Raw genomic sequence first — 25,685 nt, 5'->3', positions numbered from 1 at the left:
TGGAACTGTGAGACTTCGAGTGACTCGATCCACCTATTGAGTGAAAGCTTTTGTCAATAATCAATTCATTGATAATGTTATCGGGTGTTATCTTCAAGGGTAGGCGGCGGTGTGTGGTGGAGGGTTTGTGGGTGGCGATACCACACAAGCACTGCAGTTGAGACTCCACTTTTCGCACCATCGGACGTACATAAAACCGAGGCGAAACCAAGAACCACAAAGCCGCCAAACACTCGATAATGCCGCATTCCAAGGTGAGTAATGAAAACTGGCGGCGGGATCATCAGTGTCCCGGAATTTGGCGCCGTTTTAAAGCTAAAATAAAATTGGTAGAAGTGCGATAATGGCAAAAGCATTGCCCCAAAAATTCCAATTCTATTTTCTTTTTTTTTTCTCGCCATTTCGTTATCAAGTGTTCGTTATGAAATTTTTGTGATTGGCAGATGGTAGCCAATTTAATGGGCCTATTAATAATGAAGATAAGATCACATATTTCTCGGCTTACTGTTACCCAAAGATGTAATAGTTTTAACACACTTCCTAGGGAAAAAGTAGCTTAAATAGATTATTTCATTTGGGAAGAAATATATAGTATAACATACATTTGGCAAACTTTTAAAGCTCACCGATAGGAAGTATCATATTTTATCATATTTAAGTGGAACAGGAAGTATAACCTCAATCAAAATTGACACTTAATACTTGTTTGTTATAGTTATTTAAACAAATATATCACTATTATATTTATGTAGATATATTCATATCACAGTACTTGCACATTTTCCAGCTCCACTTGCCTGCGGTGGTTGGCCTCTTCTTGTTGCTGACCTTTGGCACCACCACCACTGCCCTTCCATCCGACACGCTGAATAACAAAACAATTGTGGTGCATACGCCGCTTCAGAACTATGATCAACCCACTATCAGGGACTACGAGGAATGCCAGGCGAACAGGGATCAGTGTCTGAGTGTGTGTGACGATGATGTTTCCTGCATTGAGGAGTGTCCCGTATGCCCGGAACTGTACGAGAAGCCACTAATGGTGCAGGGCGTAAATGATACGGATGTGGTGGCACCACCACAGACCCCCATGAACACCACCAACATTATTAGGCTGACGAACGAGATCAACAACATCATTGAGCATCAAATCCAAAACCGTAACCAGGTCAATGTCCAGGTGCAGCAGAATGTCTCCCAGGTTGGCGGACGCTTCGGATTGGGCTACAGTGATCAGGGTTCCTGCTGCTATGTGGTCCGCCAGGATCGGGAGTGTGAGAAGAAGGGTTCGGAGGGATGTCGCGAGAAAAGCCGCCAGCGGGTCTGCGGAGAAAGGTGCCAAGCGAGGGTGATGCTGGCCAAGTTGGTAGTCCAATGCGATGCTGAGAACCCTGACAACTGCCACGAGACCATCGAGTATGTGCCCAGGCGGAGGAGAGTCCACCCGAGAAGGCAAAACCAACCATGCCAGTACCTCGGCAACAATTGGCCCTACTTCACATGTGGCCAGGACCAAGGACAAGGTCAAGATCAGGAGGCTGCTGACACTCCCAGAGTGAAGCGTAGCACTTGCCAGCAGTGTCTCAATATGCCCTACGGATACATCCTGCAAAATGGACTCCCACCTCAGTGTGCCGGCTGCTTCCAGGGATTCGGAGCACCGATGATGCCCATGTACAGTATTCCGTACATATACAATCCCTTTGTGCCAACTCCCCCTGGATATCCCGGCCACTACCCCGGATATAACAATGGCAACCACAATGGTAACCAGAATGGAAATGACAACGATGTCACGGGATCTGGAGATGATGGTTTTGTAGTCTGCGATGATGATGATATAGAAAAATGTCTAAATGATAAATATGGTTCACTGGAAATGGCACCTGAGAAGCCCCAGGAGGATCCGGACTATAATGTCGAAGCTCAGCGCCGCAGGAGACGGCAAAGTCGCCGTCACTTTGTGCGATCGATTTACAGCAAACGAAACCGCAAGGATAACTAATTTGAATCCTGATATATGTACATACATATCTCCGAACTCTTAAGATTTTCTGTGAAATTAAATTTAGATACATTTTACTAAACCAACATTGAACTCGCCATTTGTTTATAGAACTATTCCCAATAAAGAACTATCTTCAAGCGGTTTACGCCGCTTGAACTCCTCAGCTTTGTATCTTATGAATAATTAAGGAAGTAAATTCTTAGGTGACTTGTAAACTTGTGATTTAAATTGTAATATCCCTGCCTTTCAGGCTAGACTAAATTTGTAATTTTAATAGTCTCGTTTTTAGCTGGAGAATATCTGGACTTGAAACTAAAGACTTCTACCTCTGACATTGCATTTTGTATGTACAAATGGTTATAGTTTACTTGACCAGTGAGAGTGTACTTTAAATAACGATTTATTTGATAGGCAGGGTGAGGTGGAGCAGGGTTACAGGGCGTGGGAGACCTCGTCGCTCTCCTTATAGACTAAACAACGTTTAATAAAATCCTTCCTTTTTAGTGTATAATAGTACATAATAATTTGATTTGATGTGTGGAAACAATTTGTTCTGGCATTTTCGGTTACAGGTAGATAGTTTCGTAGGCTTCTTTCTTACTAGGTGGAGGAGGCTCCCACCCGATCGCCACCCTCCTCCTCCTCTCTCGATGAACTGTGGTTTGGAACGACGACTACTAGAACTTATGGTAATATTGCGCGTGTGTTTCTTTTAGTTGGTTTCTGTTTTGTTCGCTAAAATTTGAAAGGTCTACTTGATGCCCAGTTCCTTGAGTTCAGTTTCCTCGTCGACGGAGTCCTCATCGTCTGAGCCATGCACCGATGGTGCCGGTGTGGTGTGACCTGGTAATAAAAATAGGTTTTTTAGTATCTGAATTACATAATTGTTAGAGTCAGGCGATTGATCAGTATACATTTTAACTTTAAAATCAATATAAAGCCAGTAAAGTAATATTTTGAATACAAAACTTGTCTAAAAGTATACAATAAAGGGTTTTCAGTTGCTTATCAGTATTTGCATACAGTATTTAAACAAATCATTAGTAGTTACGTATGTAATCAACAATCATATACATATTTGTTTACTTTTAGATCTCAAACACAAACGTTTTTATTTCCAGAATAAAAACCATAATTTTAGAAAGACTCTGTTCAACTGTATGCTTCTTGGGAATGTTTATAAATGCATTTATTTATAATTTACAATCAACTAATTAAGGAAAAATGCTCAAAATGCATAGATTTACTGAGAAATCGCTCTACTCTCATTTCACTTACGCGATGAGGTGGGGCTTGGCGGTTCGCTATGCGGCCGCGAGAAGATCAAATTGTTGCGCGATCCATAGAGTGACAACTCATCCACATAATCCGGATACACAGCCTGCAAGGCCTTAACCCTGGCCTGCCTGTAGTACTGTAAGTATATAAATATTATAAAAAGTTAATTTACACTGCTAAAAGTAAAGTATTTGTGATATACTAACAATGCCCAGGGTGCGCCAATCGAGCAAGTCGCTGAGTCGCTCCGTGCGGTTACGCTGGATGATGCGCTGGCGGCGATTGAGGCGCGAGAACTCCATCATGAAGCTGGACAGCTGCTGGACACTGTTCTCCAATCCAATATAGCGGCGATCCACAATGTAGATGCCGTAGGACTTGGGATCACTGATGTGCTCCTGCATGAAGCAACCGAATCCGGACAGATTGGTGGTCACACTGGGTATACCCATCACCGTACACTCGGCGGGTGTATATCCCCAGGGTTCGTAGTATGAGGGGAAAACACCCAAGTGGCAGCCACGCACGAACTCCTCGTAATCAATGCCAAACAGGGGGTTCGTAGAGGTAAGGAACTCCGGATGGAAGACCATTTTCACCCGGTCGTGCACCGAGTTGAACAGATGACAGCGTCGGATGGAGGCCAAGACCGGATCGTTCCAATCATCGGCCACATTGTGTGTGGTAACCGGTGGCATCGAGTCACGTTGCATGGCAAACATACAGCGCTTGATCTTCACCAGATCATCCTTCTGCAGCAGATCATCGGGATTGGGAATATTACCCTTGAGGCAAGTGTCGAACATCCGCTTGCCCACCGCCTGCTGCACGTTGTTGATCGTGTCGCGAAGTTGCTTGATCACAGCATGTCCGCGCAACGAGTCCACATTGAAGTTGTTCGTCTTGGTTGGGAAGATGAGGAAAGCCACCACCGTGGTATCGGGTTTTTCATGTTTTAGCATAGCATTTAAGCGAGCCAGTGACTCGATAAAGATGTCAGCTCCCTTGTTACCAAACTCGTAACGGCCGGCGATGAAGAAGTACAGGGTCTTGTCCAAGTCAAAGTCCATGTGGCTGTCGGGAAAGGGTAAGAAAAGGAGATAAATTTAGTATATAGCACACTATCAATTGGAACACAATCTATGTATATCTAATTGGTTATCTTTAATCCTGATACCACATTTGTAGACAGAACATTTTACTTTGTTATTCAGTTGAAGGTGTGAGCTGAGCTGGTAACTTATATTATATATAGTTTCCATGCTATTAAATTTCATTTTATGATTGCATTCAGTTTAAATGCAAAATCATATATGTAATCTTGCTTCTAGATTACAGATTGTCATGTTTTCAATCGATCGATTAACCTTAATTCAAGGGTGAAGATTTTACATTAAATTTCCGCATAGGATTTACGTAATGTTCCCTCTACTTCTTTTGCTTACAAAAGGTTAAGATCTCATAGAAATAAAAAGGATAATGTTATTTAATATCCTTGAACTCACCCGTAGAAATGTCCTCGAACAAATTCATTGATCTTCTCCTTGGCAACGGCATGCAAGTTCTGGAACTCATGAATAGCCGAGAACTTCTTGACATTCAAACCATTGGGCGTGATAATGTCCGGCTTGCGCTTGAGCAGATGCTCCGCCTCGTAGCCCGTAATCTCCGAGACGGTGGTGAACACATGGGCCAAGTGGGTGGCACCTCTTTCCAGGCAATAGCGATGGTAGATCTGGCGCTTGCCCGCCTCCTCGTCCACCGCAAATTTATCCAGATTGTTGTAGAAATCAGTATTGCCAGCACACAAATAACGTCCCAACAATGTGGCATGGGTGGTGAACACAGTGGCGATCTCCACTAGGCGAGTACGTAGAACAATTAGGGCCACACCAGCTTGCCACTCGTGGAAATGGGCCACAATCCTGGGGGCACTGAGCTCATTGTTCTGCGAATAGGTAACGGCGAAATTACGGAACTCCTCCAGGAACTCGGCAATCATGAAGCCCAGGATAATGGCATCGTTGGTCTCGATATCCAAATGAGGTATTCCAATATGGCACTTCTCCCACATCTCCGATTTGAACTGATCCAGCTTCCAGGCAGCGGACCCAATATCGAACAGGATTAGCTGCGGATTTCCATCCACCAGCCAGCGACCAGTGTGGATTTTGTAGCCACGCGATCGCAGTGAGTTCACGGCATCCAAAAGGGGATTTCCCCTCGGGAACTCCATCTCCTCCATCTCAGTGCGGGCACAGTTCTCCTTGTAGGGACCCATCATGCACAGCTGCTCGCCCATCTCCTCGGTGGATACATAGGCCTTGGACCGGATCACCGTGTAAATGCCGCCCACCTTGTTGGCCACCTCCCATGCCACCTCGAAGTTCCAGCGATTCTCACGGGAGGCGATGTCACCTCTGTCAAAGTAATCCTTCAGGTCCGCCCCGGACTCCACTCTCGAAAAGCGACGATTCATCTGCAAAAAAAGAGCATAGAGGAAATAACAATTTGTAAGTCATAAAGCTTAGTTTGTATTTGAGTTTAATTAGATGATCGGACTTTTAGGGCGTAAGAGGTGTTCTCGTTGTCCTCAAAGCGATAGGACTGTTGTCGGCGCATCATCTTGATATGCTGGGAATTTTGTTGCAATCTAGGCGCCGCTGATCTACAGGCTGAACCTCTCCGTTGAGGCTCTCGTTGCGGACTGATAGTGTCAACTAAATTTAGCCACCGGCTTGACCCACATTACAAGCTACGATTCCTTATCAATACACTAGAACTGAGCGCGAAGATTGCATTATTTAGCACTTGGTAAAATGATTTCATAAAGGTATTATAATATAAATACACCTTCCTGAAACTACTTTTGCTTGAAACATGATTGGAGGTCTATAAGTTTTAAGATCTAATTCGAACTTTCCAACGTTTCAAAGGCTCAACTGTTACTAAGAGTGATTTAGGAACTGAAATGAGCTCTATTTCTCCCAGTGCAGCGACCGCTCTTGATGTCGTAGTCATTGGGCTGGTCATTGTCATCACACGCCGGTTCATTCGTTGCATCATCACGCAACGAGGTGCGATCGATCCGCTATCAGGCGAATGCCATTGCATCGATGCAGTTTACGGCCTGATAAGACAGTAGTTGCGGTACCTATGCGACAACCGCCCCTGTTCCTGTTCCTGTCCTGTCCCTGACACTCGCTTGCCGGCACATGCATTTATGTACGTGACATGCGCCATTAGCCAAAAGCCATAAGCCATGTAGAATATATATGTACATAGATGATCGTACGTTGGGCCTGTCCATAAACCATTTTCAGATTCTATTTTTAGATGTAGGAAATGGCCAACGATGAGTTTGCCACTTTTATTCGCATATGTACAATGTATACAGGAAAATTTGTGCCAAAATTTGTTCATTAATAACGTCATAGATTAGCTGAAGAAATAAAGCACGGGACCAATTTAAATAATATTACTTTAAATTTAAAAAAAATAAAGTGGTTTTTGGTTAAAGAAGGGAAAGTTTCATTACGAATAAAATGAATACATAATAATAACCGGAAATAAAAATTTACACAGCTTTCATTATGTGAAATTGGTGTTTTTAGGAGACCTATAGACATTTAATTGGTTTTGTTCCTAATGACCTTGACGATTAACCATTTATGGCCTGAGCACATGTAATATCAAAACACTCAAATAAACAATAGCTCTTACCAAAATCGCCATTTAATGTATTATTTAATCCTATGACAAAGGGCACACACCCACCCATTATCTTATCTGTGTTGGTATCATAAATTATTGTTGACTTGTCCAGGACTCTTACACAGTTGCTACTATTTTTATCAACTGTTTTTCGATCTATACTCTCCACAGGAAATTGAGTTAATTAACTGAAGTTTTGTTAACTTTATATAGCTAACATCTTTAGAAGGATTTAACTTGGCAATTAATGAAAGTTTAGCATTAATAACTATCGGTTTTCCTTAATCAAAATGAATGGAAAATCCATAACAAATTTGATTTAATTTCGAGGTACTTGGCACTCCCACTGACAATTAGCTATCTAATCTTTAATGTTATTAATAAATTATGTTTATTTTAACACTGTGTTCGGCCTTTAATCCAGTTGCAGCCGCTAGAGGGCGCATTCAGCAATTACGGAGAAAAGAGATCTTTTCAAGTGCACTTCTTTCTCTCTCTCATTCTTTCTTACACCTCACACCTTTCACTCGGAACTTTGTTTGAAAACAATTAACGCAGAAATGCAAGAAAAAGTAAAAGTGATATTTGGACACTGGGTTCGAGAGTCTCTCACAATTGATGCGGCAATGTCTTCTTACACTTGATAATTCTTATTCAATTGAGCAATGGGAGGTGAAAATTAAGGCGCTGTCGCCCCTCTCGCTCGCACACAGACACGCGCTGCTGCAACACAACTCCAACAACAAGAAGCGGCAGCTGAGAGGCCCCAAGTGCGCCTGTGTTTGTCTGTGTGTGTGGCAGAGATATTTTTTCATTGCCAGAGCGGCGGCAGCTAAAAGTCAAATAAAGGTCAGTGGCAGTGCTGTCGCCGCGACGCCGCTGCGAGCAGAGCATTAAAAATTGTTCACCATTGTTGGTATAGTTTATTCTTGCGCCCCTTTTGATTATTGTTTTTTAATTTTTATTTTTCAACCCGCTCAACAAGTTTTAAACTTGATAATTTTGTTGCTGCAGTTGCGGAGAGCGAGCGAGAGCGGGAGAGAGGGGAGAGCGCAAAGAATTTGCTTTTTTGTTGGGGTTTGTAGCGTTTTTTGCAAGCGGCCGGCGCATTGATAACGTCTCTTATCACCGCTTTTTGTTTATGTTTCACGTTTATCACTTTTCCAGGCAGGTAGTGCGAAATTCTATGTTTATATATGTATGTGCATTCTGTATGGCGTCCGCTTGGCGCCACTTTCAAAGTGCAACAAACACTCGCTGATAACGCAATTTGTTTGTATTTGCCAGTGTGTGTGGGAGTAACTTTTGAGTAATTTAGCACGCGCGCAGGTAGTACTTATATTTCTTTAAATTCACCTTAAAGCTACAGCAGCCGCTGTTGTTGGCAACACGAAACAAAACGAACAACTAAAAAGAAAAAAGAAATTGAAAACAAAAAGAAAATTCATGGGCACACTGGGAGACGGTGATGTTGTAGTTGCAGAGTGGGAGTTTGCGCAGAGCGGGAGAGGAAAGCAGAGAGCAAAGAGGAGAGCGCAAAGGTAAACGGTGTGACCGTGCAGCGGCGTAAAATACCAATTGAAAGAAGATAAAAGAAAGGTAAATACAATTGCCGCCATTCTGTGCAGGATTCAAAAATGTATTGACCATTCTAAAATGAAGCAAAACCAAAAGCAAAGAATTCTCAGCAAAATGTTTTTTGTGAACAAAGAAAATAACGAAATCAACAGGTAATCGTAGCCCAATTAATCCAGTTATAGCTCTAAATAATTTGGCACAGTTTTATTTCTAAATGAACCTCTAAAACACCAAATTACTAAAATTAAAGCTTTTAGTTTAAGTGAATTTTTATTTATTGCAACTGAGATAAAAAATGTCTTCAAAATTACGAAATGATTAAAGAGATACAAAAATTAGTTTACTGAGTGTTTAAAATGTTGCTATAATTCGAATTTCTTCTAGTTAAAAATATGTATAAATGTTAATTTATATCTATCTATTCAAGGATACAGCAGGACTTATTGTAAAACAAAGTTTATTTTCTTGCAATCTATATCATTGGCAAATTATGTTGGTTCACGTTGTATATTCATTTTTCAGAATGTTACATAAAGTTAATAAAGCCTTGTAACCCATGTATTTGTGATATTTAGAAACTGAATTCGAATCAACCTAATGTTATGTTTATAAAGGTGTGTCAAATATTAAAGTACTTTACCTAAATATAACAACGCATTAACTGTGACTTACAGCTAACGTTGAATTACCCCAAGTCGCCGTAGAATTGCAAGGATCTGAAACCCAGGTGAGCTTACACGCTTACACCCCATTCCGGGCTCCACCCTCCAGGACTCTTCGCTATTTACACGGAGTGTCAGCGCTAAGGACTTCAGCGCGGACACTTGAAGTGGCCAGCGCGCGTCCAATCACAGAGCAAAACAATAATTGTTTACAAATTGTTAACACGCTCGGCAATAGTTGTATGTGATTGTCACTTTTGACGCGCAACGCCTCTGCCGGGAGCGTCTCCGGCAAACAGAAAACCACAAATCACGCTTGGAGCACAATGCACTCCTACACTTTGAAAATATTATGGTATATAGGAATCTTGTATCCTTAAAAAATTAAGCAGATCTTTCAGATCTGTTATTATATCTAGTAAATATTTTTTCCAACTGAAACAAGTTCACAAAGGTGAAAAATACAGACTGAAAATATTGAATTATGGATACCTTTTATTATATTAAGAAGTTTTTTTTTTACTGTTACCCCCATCATTCTTTCCAAGTGTATTTGGTTTGCATATCCTCTGCGGGCGTGGGACATCCGGTTCGCATATAAAACCGCCAATATTCATAGGTCCCTGATTCAGTCGGACGCGACTCTTATTGGCGGCGGTGACCATGTCGAGTATTATTAGTGCCTGTTCGGTTTGCGGAGATCAGAGTTCCGGGAAGCACTACGGTGTGTCCTGCTGCGATGGATGTTCCTGCTTTTTCAAGCGAAGCGTAAGACGGGGCAGCAGCTATGCCTGCATTGCTCTCGTTGGGAACTGTGTGGTGGACAAGGCGAGAAGGAACTGGTGCCCCTCCTGCCGCTTTCAGCGATGTCTGGCCGTTGGAATGAACGCCGCCGCCGTCCAGGAGGAGCGGGGTCCACGCAACCAGCAGGTGACCCTTTACCGTGGCACCCGAAGACATCCTCCGCAGCCCCAGCCTACGACATCAGCCACGCCGCACTCACAGGCGCTGCACTTCCAGATCCTTGCCCAGATCCTGGTCACTTGCCTGCGCCAGGCGAAGGCTAACGAGCAATTTGCTCTGCTGGACCGCTGCCAGCAGGATGCTATCCTTCAGGTGGTGTGGAGCGAAGTCTTTGTCCTGCGAGCCTCCCACTGGTCACTGGATATAAGCTCTATGGTGGATGGATGTGGTGATGACCAGCTTAAGCGGTTAATCTTTGAGGCACAGCAGCTGAGGGCCGACGTGCTGGAACTGAACTTCCTGGAAACGCTCATCCTGTGCCGGAAGGGTAAATAAATGTTTTCAAGCTAACTTGCCTTTATAATTTAATTTCCGCTTTGTTATATAGAGTTGGCTGTCAATGCCGAGTATGCTGTGATCCTGGGAAGCCACTCGAATGCGGCCCTGGTCTCCTTGGCTCGGTACACACTGCAGCAGTCAAACTATTTGCGCTTCGGACAGCTCCTTCTTGGCCTCAGACAGCTTTGCCTGCGACGCTTCGACTGCGCCTTATCCTGCATGTTCCGCACCGTGGTATTCGATTTACTGAAGACATTTTGAACATTTTCTTAAAAAATAAGAATAGTTAACCAATAAAATAAGATGTGAATCTTTTCAAGTATTATTAGGTGTGCTTGTAGCTTTGGCTACATAATTTTTATACCCTTTCAGGATATTATAGTTTTAGTAAGAAGCATGGAAGTCGTGAAGGAGCCATTTCCGACCCTATAAATCATATATATTCTTGATCAGAATCAACAGCCGAGTCGATCTAGCCATGTCCGGTCAAAATTTTATTTTTTTTTAAGGGGTTACATCATTTAAATCCTCAAAAATTCTCAAAATTTTTTAATTTTGTAAAATTATAAATTGAGTATGCAGATTTATTAACCTAATAAAATAACATAGAAAAGCTTTCCGAATTGTAATTAATGCGTTTTTGGTTAAGTTATGAGTTTTTTAAATTGTCGAACATATTCTATTATTTTTACGCCACTTGGCGCGAAATTTAAGCTTTCGATATATTTCAAATGAGAATTTGCCCCATGTATATGTAAACGTGTAAAATTGTCATATTGTACATTTAAGATGTCCAATGTTAAATAACAGCTTCGGAATTCAGAGTGACCAACACACAAATATTTAAAAATATCAAAATAAAAAACGCAATATTGGGAAAAATAACAACAGTCCCACTGAAAAGCTGAAAAAAACAAAAATTTTTTAAAATTCGTCGCGAAAGGTTGTGTTTCGGTAAAAATACGCGCGCTTTGGCGAATGACGCAGACCAGAAGATTCTGCACGTTCTGCACCCGAAGATTTCCTTTGCTTTGCCAACAACAACAACAGCACCTTCGCCGGATAGCAGCAGCCGCAGCAACAACATCACCAACGCTGAGGAGGGGGCGCGTCGCAATTAGTCTCTAAATTCCGAATTGTTTATAAAGAAAGGGTGAGTAAATTGATTCATAAAGAGATATGTATGTTGCAAATAGTTCTTACATAATTCAGCCGCCGCAGCAGCTGACTTTTATGGGCGAATTGTTGCTGTTGTCGGTGGTGGTGGTGACGGCGGCGAACCACCCTGCCCGCCCCTTTCCTATTTCTATCTCAGTCTCTTGCCTCTCTTTGTTTTGTTTATAAACATTCCGAGAAAAGCCGCTGCTGCAGCAGAAACAACCAAATAGTTTTTATCACAAGTAAAGTACAAGGTTATCACAGCAGCGCAACAAAAAACACCCCCACACCGCAGCTACCCACGCCACTTGCTCATTTGTTTTTGTACACACGCCATCATTTGCCGACAAAAAAAAGTCCGTGCTAAAAACATCAACAAAACTATTGATACACTTTTTGTATACCCTTAAATTTCGAGCGACAGCTAACTAGAAATTGAAAGTATTGGAAATCGGGAACTAAAGCTGATAATTAGATAGTTTGTATTTATAAAGACAAATATTTTAAAATGTTGACAGACTGTTTTTGTTTTATTAATTTATGAGCTTATCTATAAAAAAAAAAAACGAAAAAGAAATCTGACTTTGCAAAGGCCAATTTTCTATGCGCTCTAATTTGAAACTATAATGAACATATTTCAACAAACGTATTTTTGGAAAACCAAATTTGATAAAATCAGAAGGATTTTATGTGGTGTGGCTTGTTATATAAATATTCTAGTATTATTATTATTATTTATATAGTGGGAACATGTTATTCTAAATTACCTATAAAGGTACAATTTCATATAAACCTTCATAGATAGTAGAAAAAAGTTTCCATTGCTTATCCAATTTGGAACTCTAAAGTGAAGTTGATTTATTATAAATAATAATATTAATTCACCTATACCAAATTTGGTTTTAGTGTTATGTTACTAAATATATTTTGAATATATTTGAATCCTAAAAAAACCAACTTTCGGAAGAGACCGTTGGTTTAGTTTAAATCCCCATTTCCGCTAATTATATATCGATATCCAGAATACATCTCAATCACAAAAAGAACCCCTTTTCGGGAGAGCCCCTCGGTCAGGTTAAAATCCCCTTTTGCGATTAATTATGCAAATTCAAGGGACTTGTTTTCTTATAACAATTTATTTGTTATCAAAGTCTTAAGGTCTAATTCAGAAAACACTGGAATGTTTATTCTGCCAAACTATCTTTAAATATAAAAGAGAAGAACTAAAACAGTAGTTTCTTTAATGACTTGCTGTATTTTATGTTGACCAAGTGGTAAAAACGTCCTTTTTCAGTTCTCACTTAACAAAAATATCAATTCGCAGTCATATAGTATTATTTTGTAACCCCACTTAAATATATAGCTAAGGAAATAGTACCTATTACAGGAATTAATATATTCCTAATTTTTTGGGAAACTCTAGATTCTGTTGAACTTGCCTTGGATTTAAGTGATTTACCATGAAAGAGTAATCCAGTCTCGGCGTGTCTGGTTACTTTCCAATGACTTTGAGTCCTCGAATTCATACCGAGAACCACCCAATCAGCAATCCTGCAGCAGCTGTTGTTGCCACTGCTCCCATTACTCTTGCGTGGGTGTTGAATATTTGTTGTTTCTGTTCTTGTTTCTGCGTTGCTGTTATTGAATTTTCCTTCTTCGGTTGGCCATCAGCTGCTCTGCTCGGTTCTCCGTCCTCTACGTCGTCCTGTCCCGCATCCTTTGTTTGCCGGACTCCGATTGGAGGGAGGCATGTGGGTGCAGCCGTGACCGTGACTGACAGCCCAGTAACCCCCAAAACACCTACGATGTTATTGTTATCGCATACTTTCCCAACCGCAGCACTGTGGGACATTTTATAAACTAAAAGAAAACTTTAAAATAGTTTTTAGTGCGACTTGTTTGTGTAACACAAAAGTGCATGTCATATATTGTATGTACGATCTTAAGGAATATTTAAACAAATTTACAAACGTAACCTACAATTTCTGAGTAGATTTTGAAGTAACATTTAGTTCCAAATAGTTAAAGGTAGTTTACCTTTAATTTAAGCTGAGCTCCGTTTTGTTTATAAAGTTAAAATTAAACTCACATTCCTACTTTTTGTAAGGCTTCAATTGTTAAAATATCTGTCCATTGAAAGGAAAATGCTTGAAGGTAATCACCGAATAAGTGACGTTACAAAGAAGTTCGCTTTCTGAAATTAAATTCCACCCACTGTTGGGTTTCCCAAACTCTGAGGTTGCTGCCTGAATTTCAAACGTGGCCAAGTCCTTGGCTGGAAAGATGAAGACGTATTAGAAAGGAGGATTGAGGTGGTTTTGCTGCCACTGCTGCGGTGGCTTTGTTGCTACTGCCCGGGTTATTTTATTTTATTTCGTTTTTTTTTTTTTTTGTAATTTTAATTGCTTTGAGGTACTGTAGAAGCCCCTGGTTGGTTCAAAAAGCAATGCTGTCGGCGACGCCGTCGGATTCCCGAAAATTCCCCAAGAGAAACCGAAGGCAATAAATTCAGAAATGCAAATAAAATGCGAAAGTTGTTGTTCCCCCTTGTCCCCCCATGTATTTGATTCTATTTTTTACCCCGGCCAGTTGACAGGAGGGGAAGGACGTGCTGCGTGGGCATCCCTCTGCTGCCAGCTAGGCAACACAACACAATGACCTGGCTGTAAATCCCGACCTTGGCTTTGCATAGCGACCTTTGCGCGGCTTAGTCCCTTTTTTCTAGCAGTGCCAGGACTATCCCCCATTCTCAGCGTCCTCGTGTCTGGGGGCCAAGACGGATTCATCTCTCCAAGCCGGGTTCTATTTCCAGCCAGCTGTTCGGATTTTCAGGGCAGAGAAGGCGTGGTTCTCAGTACATTATGACAAATTAATACTTGTGAATCCGTTCACAGTCTATGTAAATCATAGTGCCATGGCAACGAAACGCTGGGAATTAAAAAGTTATTTGCAATAACAAAACAAGGCCAACTTAGAACCAACTATCTACCTACCCGTTTCGAGCAGTTATTAGCTAGGAAATAAATGTGCCTAAGCTATTAAACTATTATATCCAAATAGGTTAAATCATTTTCAATGGAATACACAGCCCATCGTGCTAGCTAAAAATTAAATTAATTATTTATTTAATTGCTATAGAAATATAGCACTATTCCAAGTCAATAATTGTGTAAAATTCTGTTCTGTTAAAACTACAATTCTATTTCCCACACATATATAAATAAAATCCATATTTTAAGCCTTTAGAAGAACTTCCCTCTAGAACCGTTGATAGAGTTGAAAATAAAAAGCGAAAGTTAAAAAAAAATCCGATTAGCCTTCAAAACACTCAATAACAAGTCATCACAACACACACTTTGTTGTGGTGTTTTTCTACCAACAACGTGATGGTATATAAAAGAAAACAGATTAAAATATATATATTTAGTTTCCATAGAAATAATGATAAAGTTGGATTTCGAAAACAATGTCTTAGAACTATAACGATTAGCTACCAAAAGAACCACAAGCACTCGAAAACAAGGCATTTGAAAGAGCCTGCAAAAAGGCATATCAAACAGTTTTCCGTGTGTGTCCGGGCCAAGGAAAGATCACCCGTCTATGCTTTTGATTGGATTCGGACTGCCGGCGGACAGATGATATGGGAGTGCGTATATTTGCCCAGAAAAATTATGTATACGCAGCGTTTCCTCATTGAGCGGTTGAGCGCTGTTCGCTGCTGACGCAAAATAAATGAAACGATTTTTAAAATAAAAGCAAATCATCTTTTTTGTTCCCCTCCCAAAAACGCCGTGTTGCCGTTGTCGCTTCTGCGTTGTCCATTCTATGCTATTTCTGTTGTGTTTTCTAGCCTCTTTGCCTTCGATTCCATTTTTTTTCCGGGGCTTGCCAATTGATGAATTTAGTACAGACCGCTTTCGTCAATTGGCTTGGTTTTCGACTGGAGCTCACTGCACTTGCACTGACGTCAGGTCGGCCGGGAGGCAAAGTGCCCCTAACTCACTTAACACATCGACGGTCCGATTGGCATATCGACTATATATGCTATATACATATATATATATATATCAATTCGGACCTGGGGGAGCATGCAGGGGCTGTAAAACGTCTCAATTACCGACAATAGGCGCTGCCAAATGTTATCTTTGGGAGGGGAAAAAAGCAAGGGGGGGACCTAGATGCGTCCATTTGGTGTGCGTCAGTGGGGACCAAACCTCGGCGGTGATAAGATGGGGCCAGTGGGGACTACCGTGGCCAAGATTTACGATTGCCAGCGAGTTTTAACCGGTTGAACCTAACTCCTTGACCAACTGACGTTAGCACTAGTTAACAAGTTTCAAAATAATATTGAAGAGTTCACTTCAATAGATAATATATTTAAGTATAAACATATTTTAAGTGCCCATCTTTTTGGTATTTCCTGTCTGGCAGAGTCCCCCTTCCGTTTAAGAACCTGGCTCTTGAGTTGTTGAAGAGCCACTTTACATATTTTCCTTTACATTTTCATTGACCCTTAAAGAACAGAAAAGAAAACTATAAAAAAACAGAAAGAAAACTAACTTCAGATAGCCAAAGTTTATACTCACTTGCAGTTTTGCAAAGTAGGAAGTAGTTATGTAGAATAGAACCAGAAATCGATCATGACTAAGATTAAACTATTCGCATTGAAACGACATTTATTATTATTCTAAAATGACAAATGAAAAATCATAACTACGCCACAAAGGCATTAATTTTAATTCGGAAAGCTGTTCTATGCTAATTTTTAAACGATTAACAAATCTGCATACTCAGTTTTTAAATTTAAAAAATTTAATTTTATGTCAAATTTTGGCAATTTTAATGATGTAACCCCTTATAAAATTTTAAATTTTCGAAAAAATTTCACAAACCTATTTTTTGACCGGACATGGCTAGATCGACTCGGCTGTTGATTCTTATCAAGAATATATATGATTTATAGGATCGGAAATGAGTTTTTCGTAGAGTTTCAAGCTTCTGGCTAAAATCATTATACCATTCTTTGACCCATAACTATATTTTTATATAAAAATTTGTTCTACAAATCAAAGTTTAAAAATTTCATAACTAATCCAAAAAAGCATTCATTTCAATCCGTTGTTTTAAGCTCGAAAAAAATAATAAAATATGTAATTGAAAATATAATAATATAATCTATAGATTATTATTTAAAGAGCTAATCACAGTAAATAACTAAACGGTTTCATTTGAAATTCAATCACATTTGTTCTCATGTATTTATTATATACTTTAAGAAGTAAATAGTACTGGCAACGACTTAAATAAAAAGCTTTTAGTGATTAAATTTTCCCATAATTTAATGAAAATTGTAAAGGAAAAAGGACTTACACACACATCCAGACATTAGAAAAACGAATTTAAACTAGTTCGGTCCCTCAACCCCTTAAAAGGCAAATGGCTACTGACTTTCGGCAGCATATAGTGCCGATGGGCGGCTGCTCTTAATATAAATCGCTTTTGCATATCTAAGTTGGCCAAAACTATTTTGGTGTCAAAGCGTTGACAAGACGGGCTCACACAGAGACAGATGTACAGATGTGCACAGTTGCGAGTGACAGGCGACAACAAAGGGGCTGGGCTGGGTCTGGGAAAACTCCTCGGAAAATCGCCCAAGGACTTTGAGTGATAACAATCCAATTTGCGAAAGTTTGCAGTGGGAAATGTGGGGGCTCAACTTTGACAACACTGTGTGTGTGTGTGTGTGTGTGTGGGCCTCATTGAAATTTTACAATTACCAGCCGAAGGCCGGCTTCGAAATGACTGGAATTTTCTGCATCAAATATTTTTTGGTAGGCCATTTCAATCGGGTAAATGGGAAAAAATCATTTCTCATATTTACCTGCTGCGAAAAATTTGTTTTCTAGCACAACGTATGCATTGTGGTGAGTGTGTGTGTGTACCCAACGGTGTGTGAATGATTTAATTAACAGTTCATGCCTGGAAGTGTCGGGTAATTACGAAAACCTGACATTGTCATGCAATGCCAAAGGTAAATTCAGCCAACTCAGTGAATTCCCCGGGCTCACCGCAGCTCTAGGAGAGCCGAGTGGGAGTGGGAGTGTGGGATGCTGGGATGCTGGGACTGTGTGGATGGATGCTAATGCCTAACCAAAGGTCGCAATATCAACAGTATCAACTATATAGTCGCCCCTTGTGACGCCCCTTGGTTACGGAGGTGGGTAGTCACTGGGCTGCTGTGGTGTTGGTCAAGGGGATTACGTTTAATGAGTCCACGAAACAAACCCACAAATCAGTTCGTTCAGAGTTTCCTATTGAATTAGTCACCCTGAATGTAATCTGTACGAAAAAAATCATGTACAGTGCAACTGAAAGGCAAATTAAGGCTTAACTTTGAGCATAATTAATCCCTCAATTGAGTTATACATATCATATATCAAGGTGGAATATTCCCAGGCTATTTTATTTATTAAACATAACTTTATGTGAAGCTAAAGGACACAGAATTTCGCTGATTTATAACCAAAGCCTGGGACCACTTTGCATTTTGTATACATGGTGGGTGGATGCTGGGATGTGACCAATCAATGACCCGCCAATCAATGTCATTTGTTCGCAAAACCAAAACCGCCAACCATGTGGAGGCCCCCCTCCCCTAGACCTTTGTCCTATGACCTTTGGCTGTAATTATATCTTGCCACAGCAGCCGTGGTGAAAGCGGAGTTGTTGTCGCTTCATCCGAAGCTCAATTACAGATGTGCAGCCACGGGGTTGATGTATATTACCCGGAAATTACTGCGCCTGCACAACAATATTAGCGATAAGCTAAAACCGAAAACAAAGGAGAGTTCCATAACTAATTAGGAATCAATTTATATCCCTGCTCAAGCTTCCTTGTGCTAAAGTTTCACGCCTAGACTTGGCTTTGCTCCTGCATAAGTTTGAATTTCAGGACACCTATGCTGGGAACCTCTTGACCTTTGACGCTTAGAGGGTTTCCGCGTGCAGCAATGTATGTCGACATGTGGCAAGCGTTAGATGCCACTTGCAGGCTTTTGCCTCTCAACAGGGGAAACCGCAAGGCTTTTGGAATAACAAAACCTCGCGCACGTTGAGCTCGACAAACACTGGCTCAGGGGACCCACAGGACCGATTTAATTAAATTCCCAGCAGCGATGGTACACATCAATCGCAAATATCCGTGTTGAGGGAAAGTTGGAAAATGCAGTGGAAAATCAAATTAATCTTCCCCTCGTGCTATTTGCATATTTCGCATGGCAAACAACAGCAACATAAAACTGCAGCTTCCATTGGAGACTGGATCGGGGTTTTCGCCTTTTGTCACGAAAACCAGACGATAAAGTAAATAAGGCCACACAAAACTGATTAACCCGTGGCTCACATTTGCAATTCAACATTCACACGCGAGATCAATTTTGAGTGGCTGTGTATTTTGCATTTGCATTTCGAATTCAATTACATTTTGTTAATTTACCGAAGGACTTAAGGGGAAAAGCGGGGACTTCCAGGAAGGAGTGTTATCGAATGATTGACTCGATTTCTAGGAATAACAGAAATTAATTGGTTTTCTCAAAGGTCAAAGGTTGTAAGCCATTCTCTCCTAGAATGTCTAGTTAAATAATCACAAAAGTAAGCTTTAATTATTATAGATTTTTATTAGGAAGAGAGTATTAAATTTAATTTCATTTTCTACCAAATTCGAATGGAAACTTAAAGGAATCCTCTTCCTTTTCCTGCCTGCCTTTGGGGTGACATACATGCTGGCCACTTATGGCCAAGTCTGCAAAGTCTCTCAGGGCGGGATGGGCTGAAGGATGGATTGGATAGCTGGCTGAATGAATGGATATATGGATGCCTAGATGGTTGGGTGCTGGCTGGGAGGACGACCCACTTGATATAATGATGACAGCAATTATGAATGAGTGAAGGTCGCTGGCTAACGACCGGCAAGCAATTCATCATCGTGTCGAAACCACGGCAGGGGCGGGTCTAAGAGAGCTACTTTTGTCTAGTGTAAAGTGCGCTAGGCCTGCTTTTCTTTTTGTTTTTCTAATTTACATGGAATGTGGATTGCGTGCAGAAACAATGACGTCACGTTTTGCGATTTGCATGCCAGCAGCTCGTTTACGCTGACTTGCATTTGCCAGCGTCCTCGTGCTCCCCAGAGATTGGGATCAAGACCCTTGGCAAACAAAGTGCACACGTCATGAACGAGTTTCCCTTCGGTATTTTCCCTTTAAATTTCCACTGCCTCTTCCCCCCACACACACACACACAGCCAGCTTAAACATCTCCACTTCCGTTCCGAAGCACAAAAGTAACAATTGTGTGGGTGTGTCCTTTTCGAGGAAATCAATCATCCGGAAATAGATCAACTCGTCGTTGGGGTTTCTTTTTTAGCCTTTGTTTTTATTGTTAGCCAAGCTCTCAGCTGCGTTGAGGTGAAAACCAACACAAAAAAGAGAAAAAACAAAAAGCCCTGGAAAGAGAAAGTAAAATATCCTTCAGGGGAAAGGGGTGCCCCCAGTGGCGTCTGGCGCGCTTTAAAAAAACCCCCCTGACACTTGGCCTTGTCAAACCTTTCAAGTGCTTATTCATTTTTTTGAGTGCATAGTGAGCGTTTAAGATGGTTTATCAGAAACAAGGGTGCTGCAATTTAATTAAATTACAAAACCCATTTACTTTGAGCACGATTTAAGTGATTAAAACTGATACAAATCTTAAAGTAAACTTTTCATAACTGAGCAGAAGATTATAAAATTGTAGAACTATAATTAGAGTAATTAAAAACTTAAAGGGATTATATTATATATGTTTTTGCTAATCTTTATATGGGCATTTTTTGTGTAGTTTTTTGATTTTACTTAATATGTCTTTATAAAACTTAAATATACTGTTAAGCTCTTTAACTAATAATCTTCATAAATATGTGCAATCCTAGCCAGAACTCTAATTAAAAACCATGAAAAAAGTTGAATTCAAACTTTGACCCTAATGTATGCACATAATTTTAATTAATGAATTCAAAACAAATATTTTTACCTCTCCATGCACCTATCCCCAACCGATTCTCGTAAAAACTTTATTGCAAATTTCTCCCAAGCCAATTTTGTCTGCCCAAAAGCGACGCAAATAACCATTTGCATATAGCCATTAGAGAGGGGAAAGGAGAACTCACTTTCCTGGGGGTAAATGGCATATAATTAACTCACTGCATATTGCTGATTCATGGGTGGCAATAAACGTCTAAGAGAAATGCTATTTTTATAGCATACAAATGGGAGGCGCCTAGTATGCTTCGTCGTCGGGGCAATTATTATTAAAATAAAACCCACGGCGGCGGATTCCCTGGTGCTGGTGCTGGAGCCGGGTTGAGGTTACGTGTCGGTGGTCACAGGTGCGAAAGCCGACACACGTCACTGTTCCTGTCCTAATGACGCCAGCAAATGTGGCGCCAGTAGTTCCAAACCAATTCATTCATTCACAAAAAGAATTCGCCACTATTAATCAGCCGTCTGGCTCCTTCCCCACTTCCCAACAATAAAATCAAGAGCAGTTGTGAATCAACAGTGCGTCACCATCGGATCTCTTCCCCTGCTCTTTGGCAGTTCCCGCTCCTCGTAGACCTATTGATTAGCTTCACGTGTCGATACTTAAGACCTCGTCCCCCACACTCGCTTTCACTACTTTCCCGCACTTCAGACACGTCTGTAGTTTTCGGTTTTCGTAGTTTTTACGAAGGTTGTAGGTTTCGTAGTTGTGCAAGGACCAAGCCATTTTTATTGTCCTCGCATCGTGCTCGAAATTTTTGCTGTAACCGTGTTACGTAAATAACTGTGTTTACTTACAACACCCTTCGGGCCTTGTTTACGTAGTTGGGTTAGTGGGGAAGGGTGTGGAATGGAATTAATTTGCAAACACTGTTTCCCAATCTTTCTTTCTTATTACGTTCTTTTTTTTGTAGCAATATTTGGAAGCCTGGCCAACTGACAGTTTGTGTTTTGTAAAATGTCACGAACTTGTTGAATGCAATTACTGTTGAATTCTAGCTTTTCATTTTATAAATATACCCGTGTGACTATTGTCTTTTTTTAACCCGTTTAGCAGCAGTGAAAGCCAACCTTTAAGCATTTTAATTGATTTAATTAACCAGAATAGACTTTTAATTAATTGGGTATAATTAAAATTGAAATGCTTAACAAGAAGAGATTTTTAATAGGTTCGGTTGGCTTACTACGTATCTTCCAGCGTGGTAAAAATGTATATGAGATTTACATTTATACTTCTGAATTATATTATACCCAGCAAAAAGGTATAAAAACAGACCTATTATTTGAAAAATCTAAGTTTTCCGGACACCATAATTAAGCCGCATTAATTTTAATTCGGAAATCTTTTCGGAGCTAGTTTTTACTGCACTAATAATTGTATATGAGATATTTATATCCTCCTTATTTTATGAACCCTCCATCTAACCGGTCTTCTTGCATTTTCAGGCAGCCATGTCGGAAGCCATCAAGTCCAACAATAATGCATCGTCCGGTGCTCCGCCTGATCCTGCCGCTGGTGATGCTGATGCAGGATCTGGCAAAGCCAGTGAAGCGGCCAGTGGACCAGCAACACCGCGCAGCGGCAATCACAACAATAACAACAGCGGCAGCAACACCAAGAGCCACAAGCTGAAGTCCACACAGAATAGCAGCGGGGGCGGTAGCATAGACAAACTGTCACCGGATCAGGACATTTACATCAATGCCGCCGATGGTCTGCCCAGTCAGCATCCATCGCTGCCACCGGAAACGGCCGTGGACAGCGACACGGAACCGGAAGTGGATCCCGATTCGTTTGACGACCTGCCCACCTCGATAATCGTGACCAACATTCATTCGGAGGTTTTCGCCAATCAGGAGTTGAAGCACGCAATGGAGGAGCTCTTTCGCACATTCAGCGAATCGGCCACATTCCAGTGGCTAAGGAGCTTCCGGCGGCTGAGGGTCAACTACGACAATGCCATTGCGGCGGCCAATGCGAGGATTAAGCTGCATCAGTATGAGTTCAACAAGAAGACGGTCATCACCTGCTACTTCGCACAGCCGGTGACACCGGTTAGCAACAAGAATCTGCAGCCACCGGCGCCGGTCAAACAGTTCCTCATCTCGCCGCCCGCCTCACCGCCAGCCGGCTGGGAGCCGCGCGAGGAGGGTGAGCCGTTGGTCAACCATGATCTGCTGGCCGCCCTGGCCAGTCTGACGCCCGGCGAATCGCATGAGCTGCACCCACAGAGCGAGGACCAGCCGGCCATCATTGTGCACACGGCAATGCTGCCCGAAGGAGGCGGAGGTCCAGGTCTGGCCACAGCCAAGGCGCCGATTGTCCAGACCAAGTGTCCGGAGCGGGCATAATGAGGACATGGAGAGATCAGACGAAGCAGCTCAATGGAAGCTGAATATCGAAACCTGAGTTGTACATCCAAAACGAAGGGGGTTGGGACCGTTGGGGACCGTTCCGGTTGGGGCTTTGATTGAGTATTTTTTGTAAATATTTTCCGATTCAATTGTGATTAATTTACACATACATAAATTTAGCTACGTTCGCGTATGTTTTGTATTATTAGGCACTCGAACTCCTTTACCGCCCTTCCCCTAACCCATCAAGTGTAGCATTTATCCCCGAAATTGGCTTCTCTGAGTTCATGCGTTCATGTTCTTGGCAAACCGCCTCTATATGTGTGTTTATCTCTCGATATTGAGTCTATGTTTAAGAATATCGTCTGGATGGATTACCTGCTAACCACAAACAAACATATATCTCTATCTCTGTGTACCTTCGATGGGAAATCGGTGCCAGAGAGAGGCTCTATCGAGAGCAGCGATCCGAAATCCCACACATAAAGCTACTACTATTATACCTTCTATGTAAATGTTAATATAATTCTAAGCCAGCGAACGGTATCGCATCAGATATCGGACATGCATACGTATATAAATGTATAATGCCTACGTGTAGTTAAAATTTAAATTAGAAATATATTCAAATTCGAAATGAATGTTCTCAAATGTACCAAAAAAAAAAAAAAAACAAAATAATAGAAAACAAACAAAATACCAAAAAACGAAACAAAAACAGAAAAAACCGAAACAAAAAACTCTTTAAAGCGAACTTTGGGTCAGGGAGTGAAGGCTCTACTTTGGAAATCCCACTGATGCCATAGTGCAATTGCGTGGAAATTGCGAAAAATAATTGCCAAGGCTACTGCAATTCGAAGCTTCACCTGAAAAGAGGGTGAGGACGTAGCCTTTAATTGAGCGAAAGTTGGCCAAAACATTGCAGGTTTCTCGTGGCCAAATTTAGCTCCAGAGGAAGGTATTTTGGTATCAAATATACCCATTAAAGCAAAGTTTTGAGGGCCATAAAAATATTGTACTTGCATAAAGTTATATTGCAAAACTTTCAGTGATTCTGAGCAGCTTAAGAGCCAGTTTCATACCTTCCAGAATTATTCAACACATACCTTAGAGAACTGGCCAACACTGCTGCTTTATTATTCACAAAAACAAGCTGGAATGGATGATATCAAATCTTAAAGCTTACACTAACTAGACAGAAGAGTACAATAGCAATAGAAGTATTCCTAACAATTTTTGCTGGGTATAATTTAATTCAGAAGCTTGTAAAGCTGTGAAGGAATCATTTCCGACCCTACAAACCATATATATTCTTGATCAGCATCAAAAGCTGAGTCGATCTAGCCATGTCCGGTCGAAAAATAAATTTCTGAAATTTTTCCGAAAATTGAAAATTTTATAAGGGGTTACATCATTAAAATTGCCAGAATTTGACATAAAATTGAATTTTTGAAATTTGAAAACTGAGTATGCAGATTTGTTAATCGTTTAAAAATTAGCATAGAACAGCTTTCCGAATTAAAATTTATGAATTTTTGGTTTAGTTATGCGTTTTCAAAAGCTATGATTTTTGGACAAAATTGTCTGTTTTTATACCTTTTTGCAAGGTTTTATAATTTTTGTCGAAAACTAAGCAGCATCAACAAACGCAGTATGCTGATTTAATAGTGCAATAAAAACTAAGCACCGAAAAGCTTTCCGCATTAAAATTAATGCAATTTCGGCTTAATTATGGTGTCCGAAAAACTTAGATTTTTAAAAAAATTGTCTGTTTTTATACCTTTTTGCTGGGTATAATTTAATTCAGGAGCTTGTAAAGCTGTGAAGGAATCATTTCCGACCCTACAAACCATATATATTCTTGATCAGCATCAAAAGCTGAGTCGATCTAGCCATGTCCGGTCGAAAAATAAATTTCTGAAATTTTTCCGAAAATTGAAAATTTTATAAGGGGTTACATCATTAAAATTGCCAGAATTTGACATAAAATTGAATTTTTGAAATTTGAAAACTGAGTATGCAGATTTGTTAATCGTTTAAAAATTAGCATAGAACAGCTTTCCGAATTAAAATTTATGAATTTTTGGTTTAGTTATGCGTTTTCAAAAGCTATGATTTTTGGACAAAATTGTCTGTTTTTATACCTTTTTGCAGGGTTTTATAATTTTTGTCAAAAACTAAGAACAGCATCAACAAACGCAGTCTGCTGATTTAATAGTGCAATATAAACTAGCACTGAAAAGCTTTCCGCATTAAAATTAATGCAATTTCGGCTTAATTATGGTGTCCGAAAAACTTAGATTTTTAAAAAAATGTGCCTGTTTTTATACCTTTTTGCTGGGTATAATTTAATTCAGGAGCTTGTAAAGCTGTGAAGGAATCATTTCCGACCCTACAAACCATATATATTCTTGATCAGCATCAAAAGCTGAGTCGATCTAGCCATGTCCGGTCGAAAAATAAATTTCTGAAATTTTTCCGAAAATTGAAAATTTTATAAGGGGTTACATCATTAAAATTGCCAGAATTTGACATAAAATTGAATTTTTGAAATTTGAA

At 40.5% G+C, this 25,685-nt stretch overlaps 4 protein-coding genes across 8 annotated transcripts; 3 read left to right on the top strand and 1 right to left on the bottom strand.

Moving 5' to 3' along the window:
* The first annotated feature begins 116 nt into the window (after window positions 1–116).
* On the top strand, window positions 117–2,171 carry LOC110188318 (uncharacterized). 2 transcript variants are annotated; one of them, XM_020958026.2, is made up of 2 exons: window positions 117–254; window positions 788–2,171. In XM_020958026.2, the coding sequence occupies exons 1-2, from the start codon at window positions 240–242 to the stop codon at window positions 2,003–2,005; spliced, it is 1,233 nt and encodes a 410-aa protein (XP_020813685.2). In that variant the 5' UTR covers window positions 117–239; the 3' UTR covers window positions 2,006–2,171. The 2 variants fall into 2 exon arrangements, with proteins under 2 accessions (XP_020813685.2, XP_086688068.1); XM_086831942.1 differs by having other exon boundaries at window positions 150–254; window positions 770–2,171.
* Window positions 2,172–2,390: 219 nt separating this feature from the next.
* Window positions 2,391–8,535, bottom strand: Glys (glycogen [starch] synthase). 4 transcript variants are annotated; one of them, XM_020958119.2, is made up of 5 exons: window positions 8,357–8,535; window positions 4,792–5,765; window positions 3,493–4,360; window positions 3,287–3,422; window positions 2,391–2,851 (listed from the first exon to the last, which is right to left on the bottom strand). In XM_020958119.2, exons 2-5 carry the CDS (start codon window positions 5,763–5,765, stop codon window positions 2,760–2,762), a joined length of 2,070 nt encoding a protein of 689 aa, XP_020813778.1. In that variant the 5' UTR covers window positions 8,357–8,535; the 3' UTR covers window positions 2,391–2,759. The 4 variants fall into 4 exon arrangements, with proteins under 4 accessions (XP_020813778.1, XP_086688064.1, XP_086688065.1 ...); XM_086831938.1 differs by lacking the exon at window positions 8,357–8,535 and adding an exon at window positions 7,639–8,256; XM_086831939.1 differs by lacking the exon at window positions 8,357–8,535 and adding an exon at window positions 7,521–7,662.
* Window positions 8,536–9,801: 1,266 nt separating this feature from the next.
* Hr83 (nuclear hormone receptor 83) lies at window positions 9,802–10,803 on the top strand. The gene is made up of 2 exons (XM_020958206.2): window positions 9,802–10,531; window positions 10,592–10,803. The coding sequence occupies exons 1-2, from the start codon at window positions 9,904–9,906 to the stop codon at window positions 10,801–10,803; spliced, it is 840 nt and encodes a 279-aa protein (XP_020813865.2). The 5' UTR covers window positions 9,802–9,903.
* Window positions 10,804–11,396: 593 nt separating this feature from the next.
* On the top strand, window positions 11,397–23,767 carry sra (RRM_RCAN_like domain containing protein Sra). Its single transcript, XM_020958069.2, has 2 exons — window positions 11,397–11,695; window positions 22,218–23,767. The coding sequence occupies exon 2, from the start codon at window positions 22,224–22,226 to the stop codon at window positions 23,121–23,123; it is 900 nt and encodes a 299-aa protein (XP_020813728.2). The 5' UTR covers window positions 11,397–11,695; window positions 22,218–22,223; the 3' UTR covers window positions 23,124–23,767.
* Window positions 23,768–25,685: the final 1,918 nt, after the last annotated feature.

This window comes from Drosophila serrata, unplaced genomic scaffold (assembly GCF_035046125.1).
Source record: "Drosophila serrata isolate PLE 108 unplaced genomic scaffold, ASM3504612v1 contig_241, whole genome shotgun sequence".
NCBI classification, from domain to species: domain Eukaryota; kingdom Metazoa; phylum Arthropoda; class Insecta; order Diptera; family Drosophilidae; genus Drosophila; species Drosophila serrata.
The sequence above is the reverse complement of the archived record's forward strand: the minus strand, read 5'-3'. Positions and strand labels throughout refer to the sequence as shown.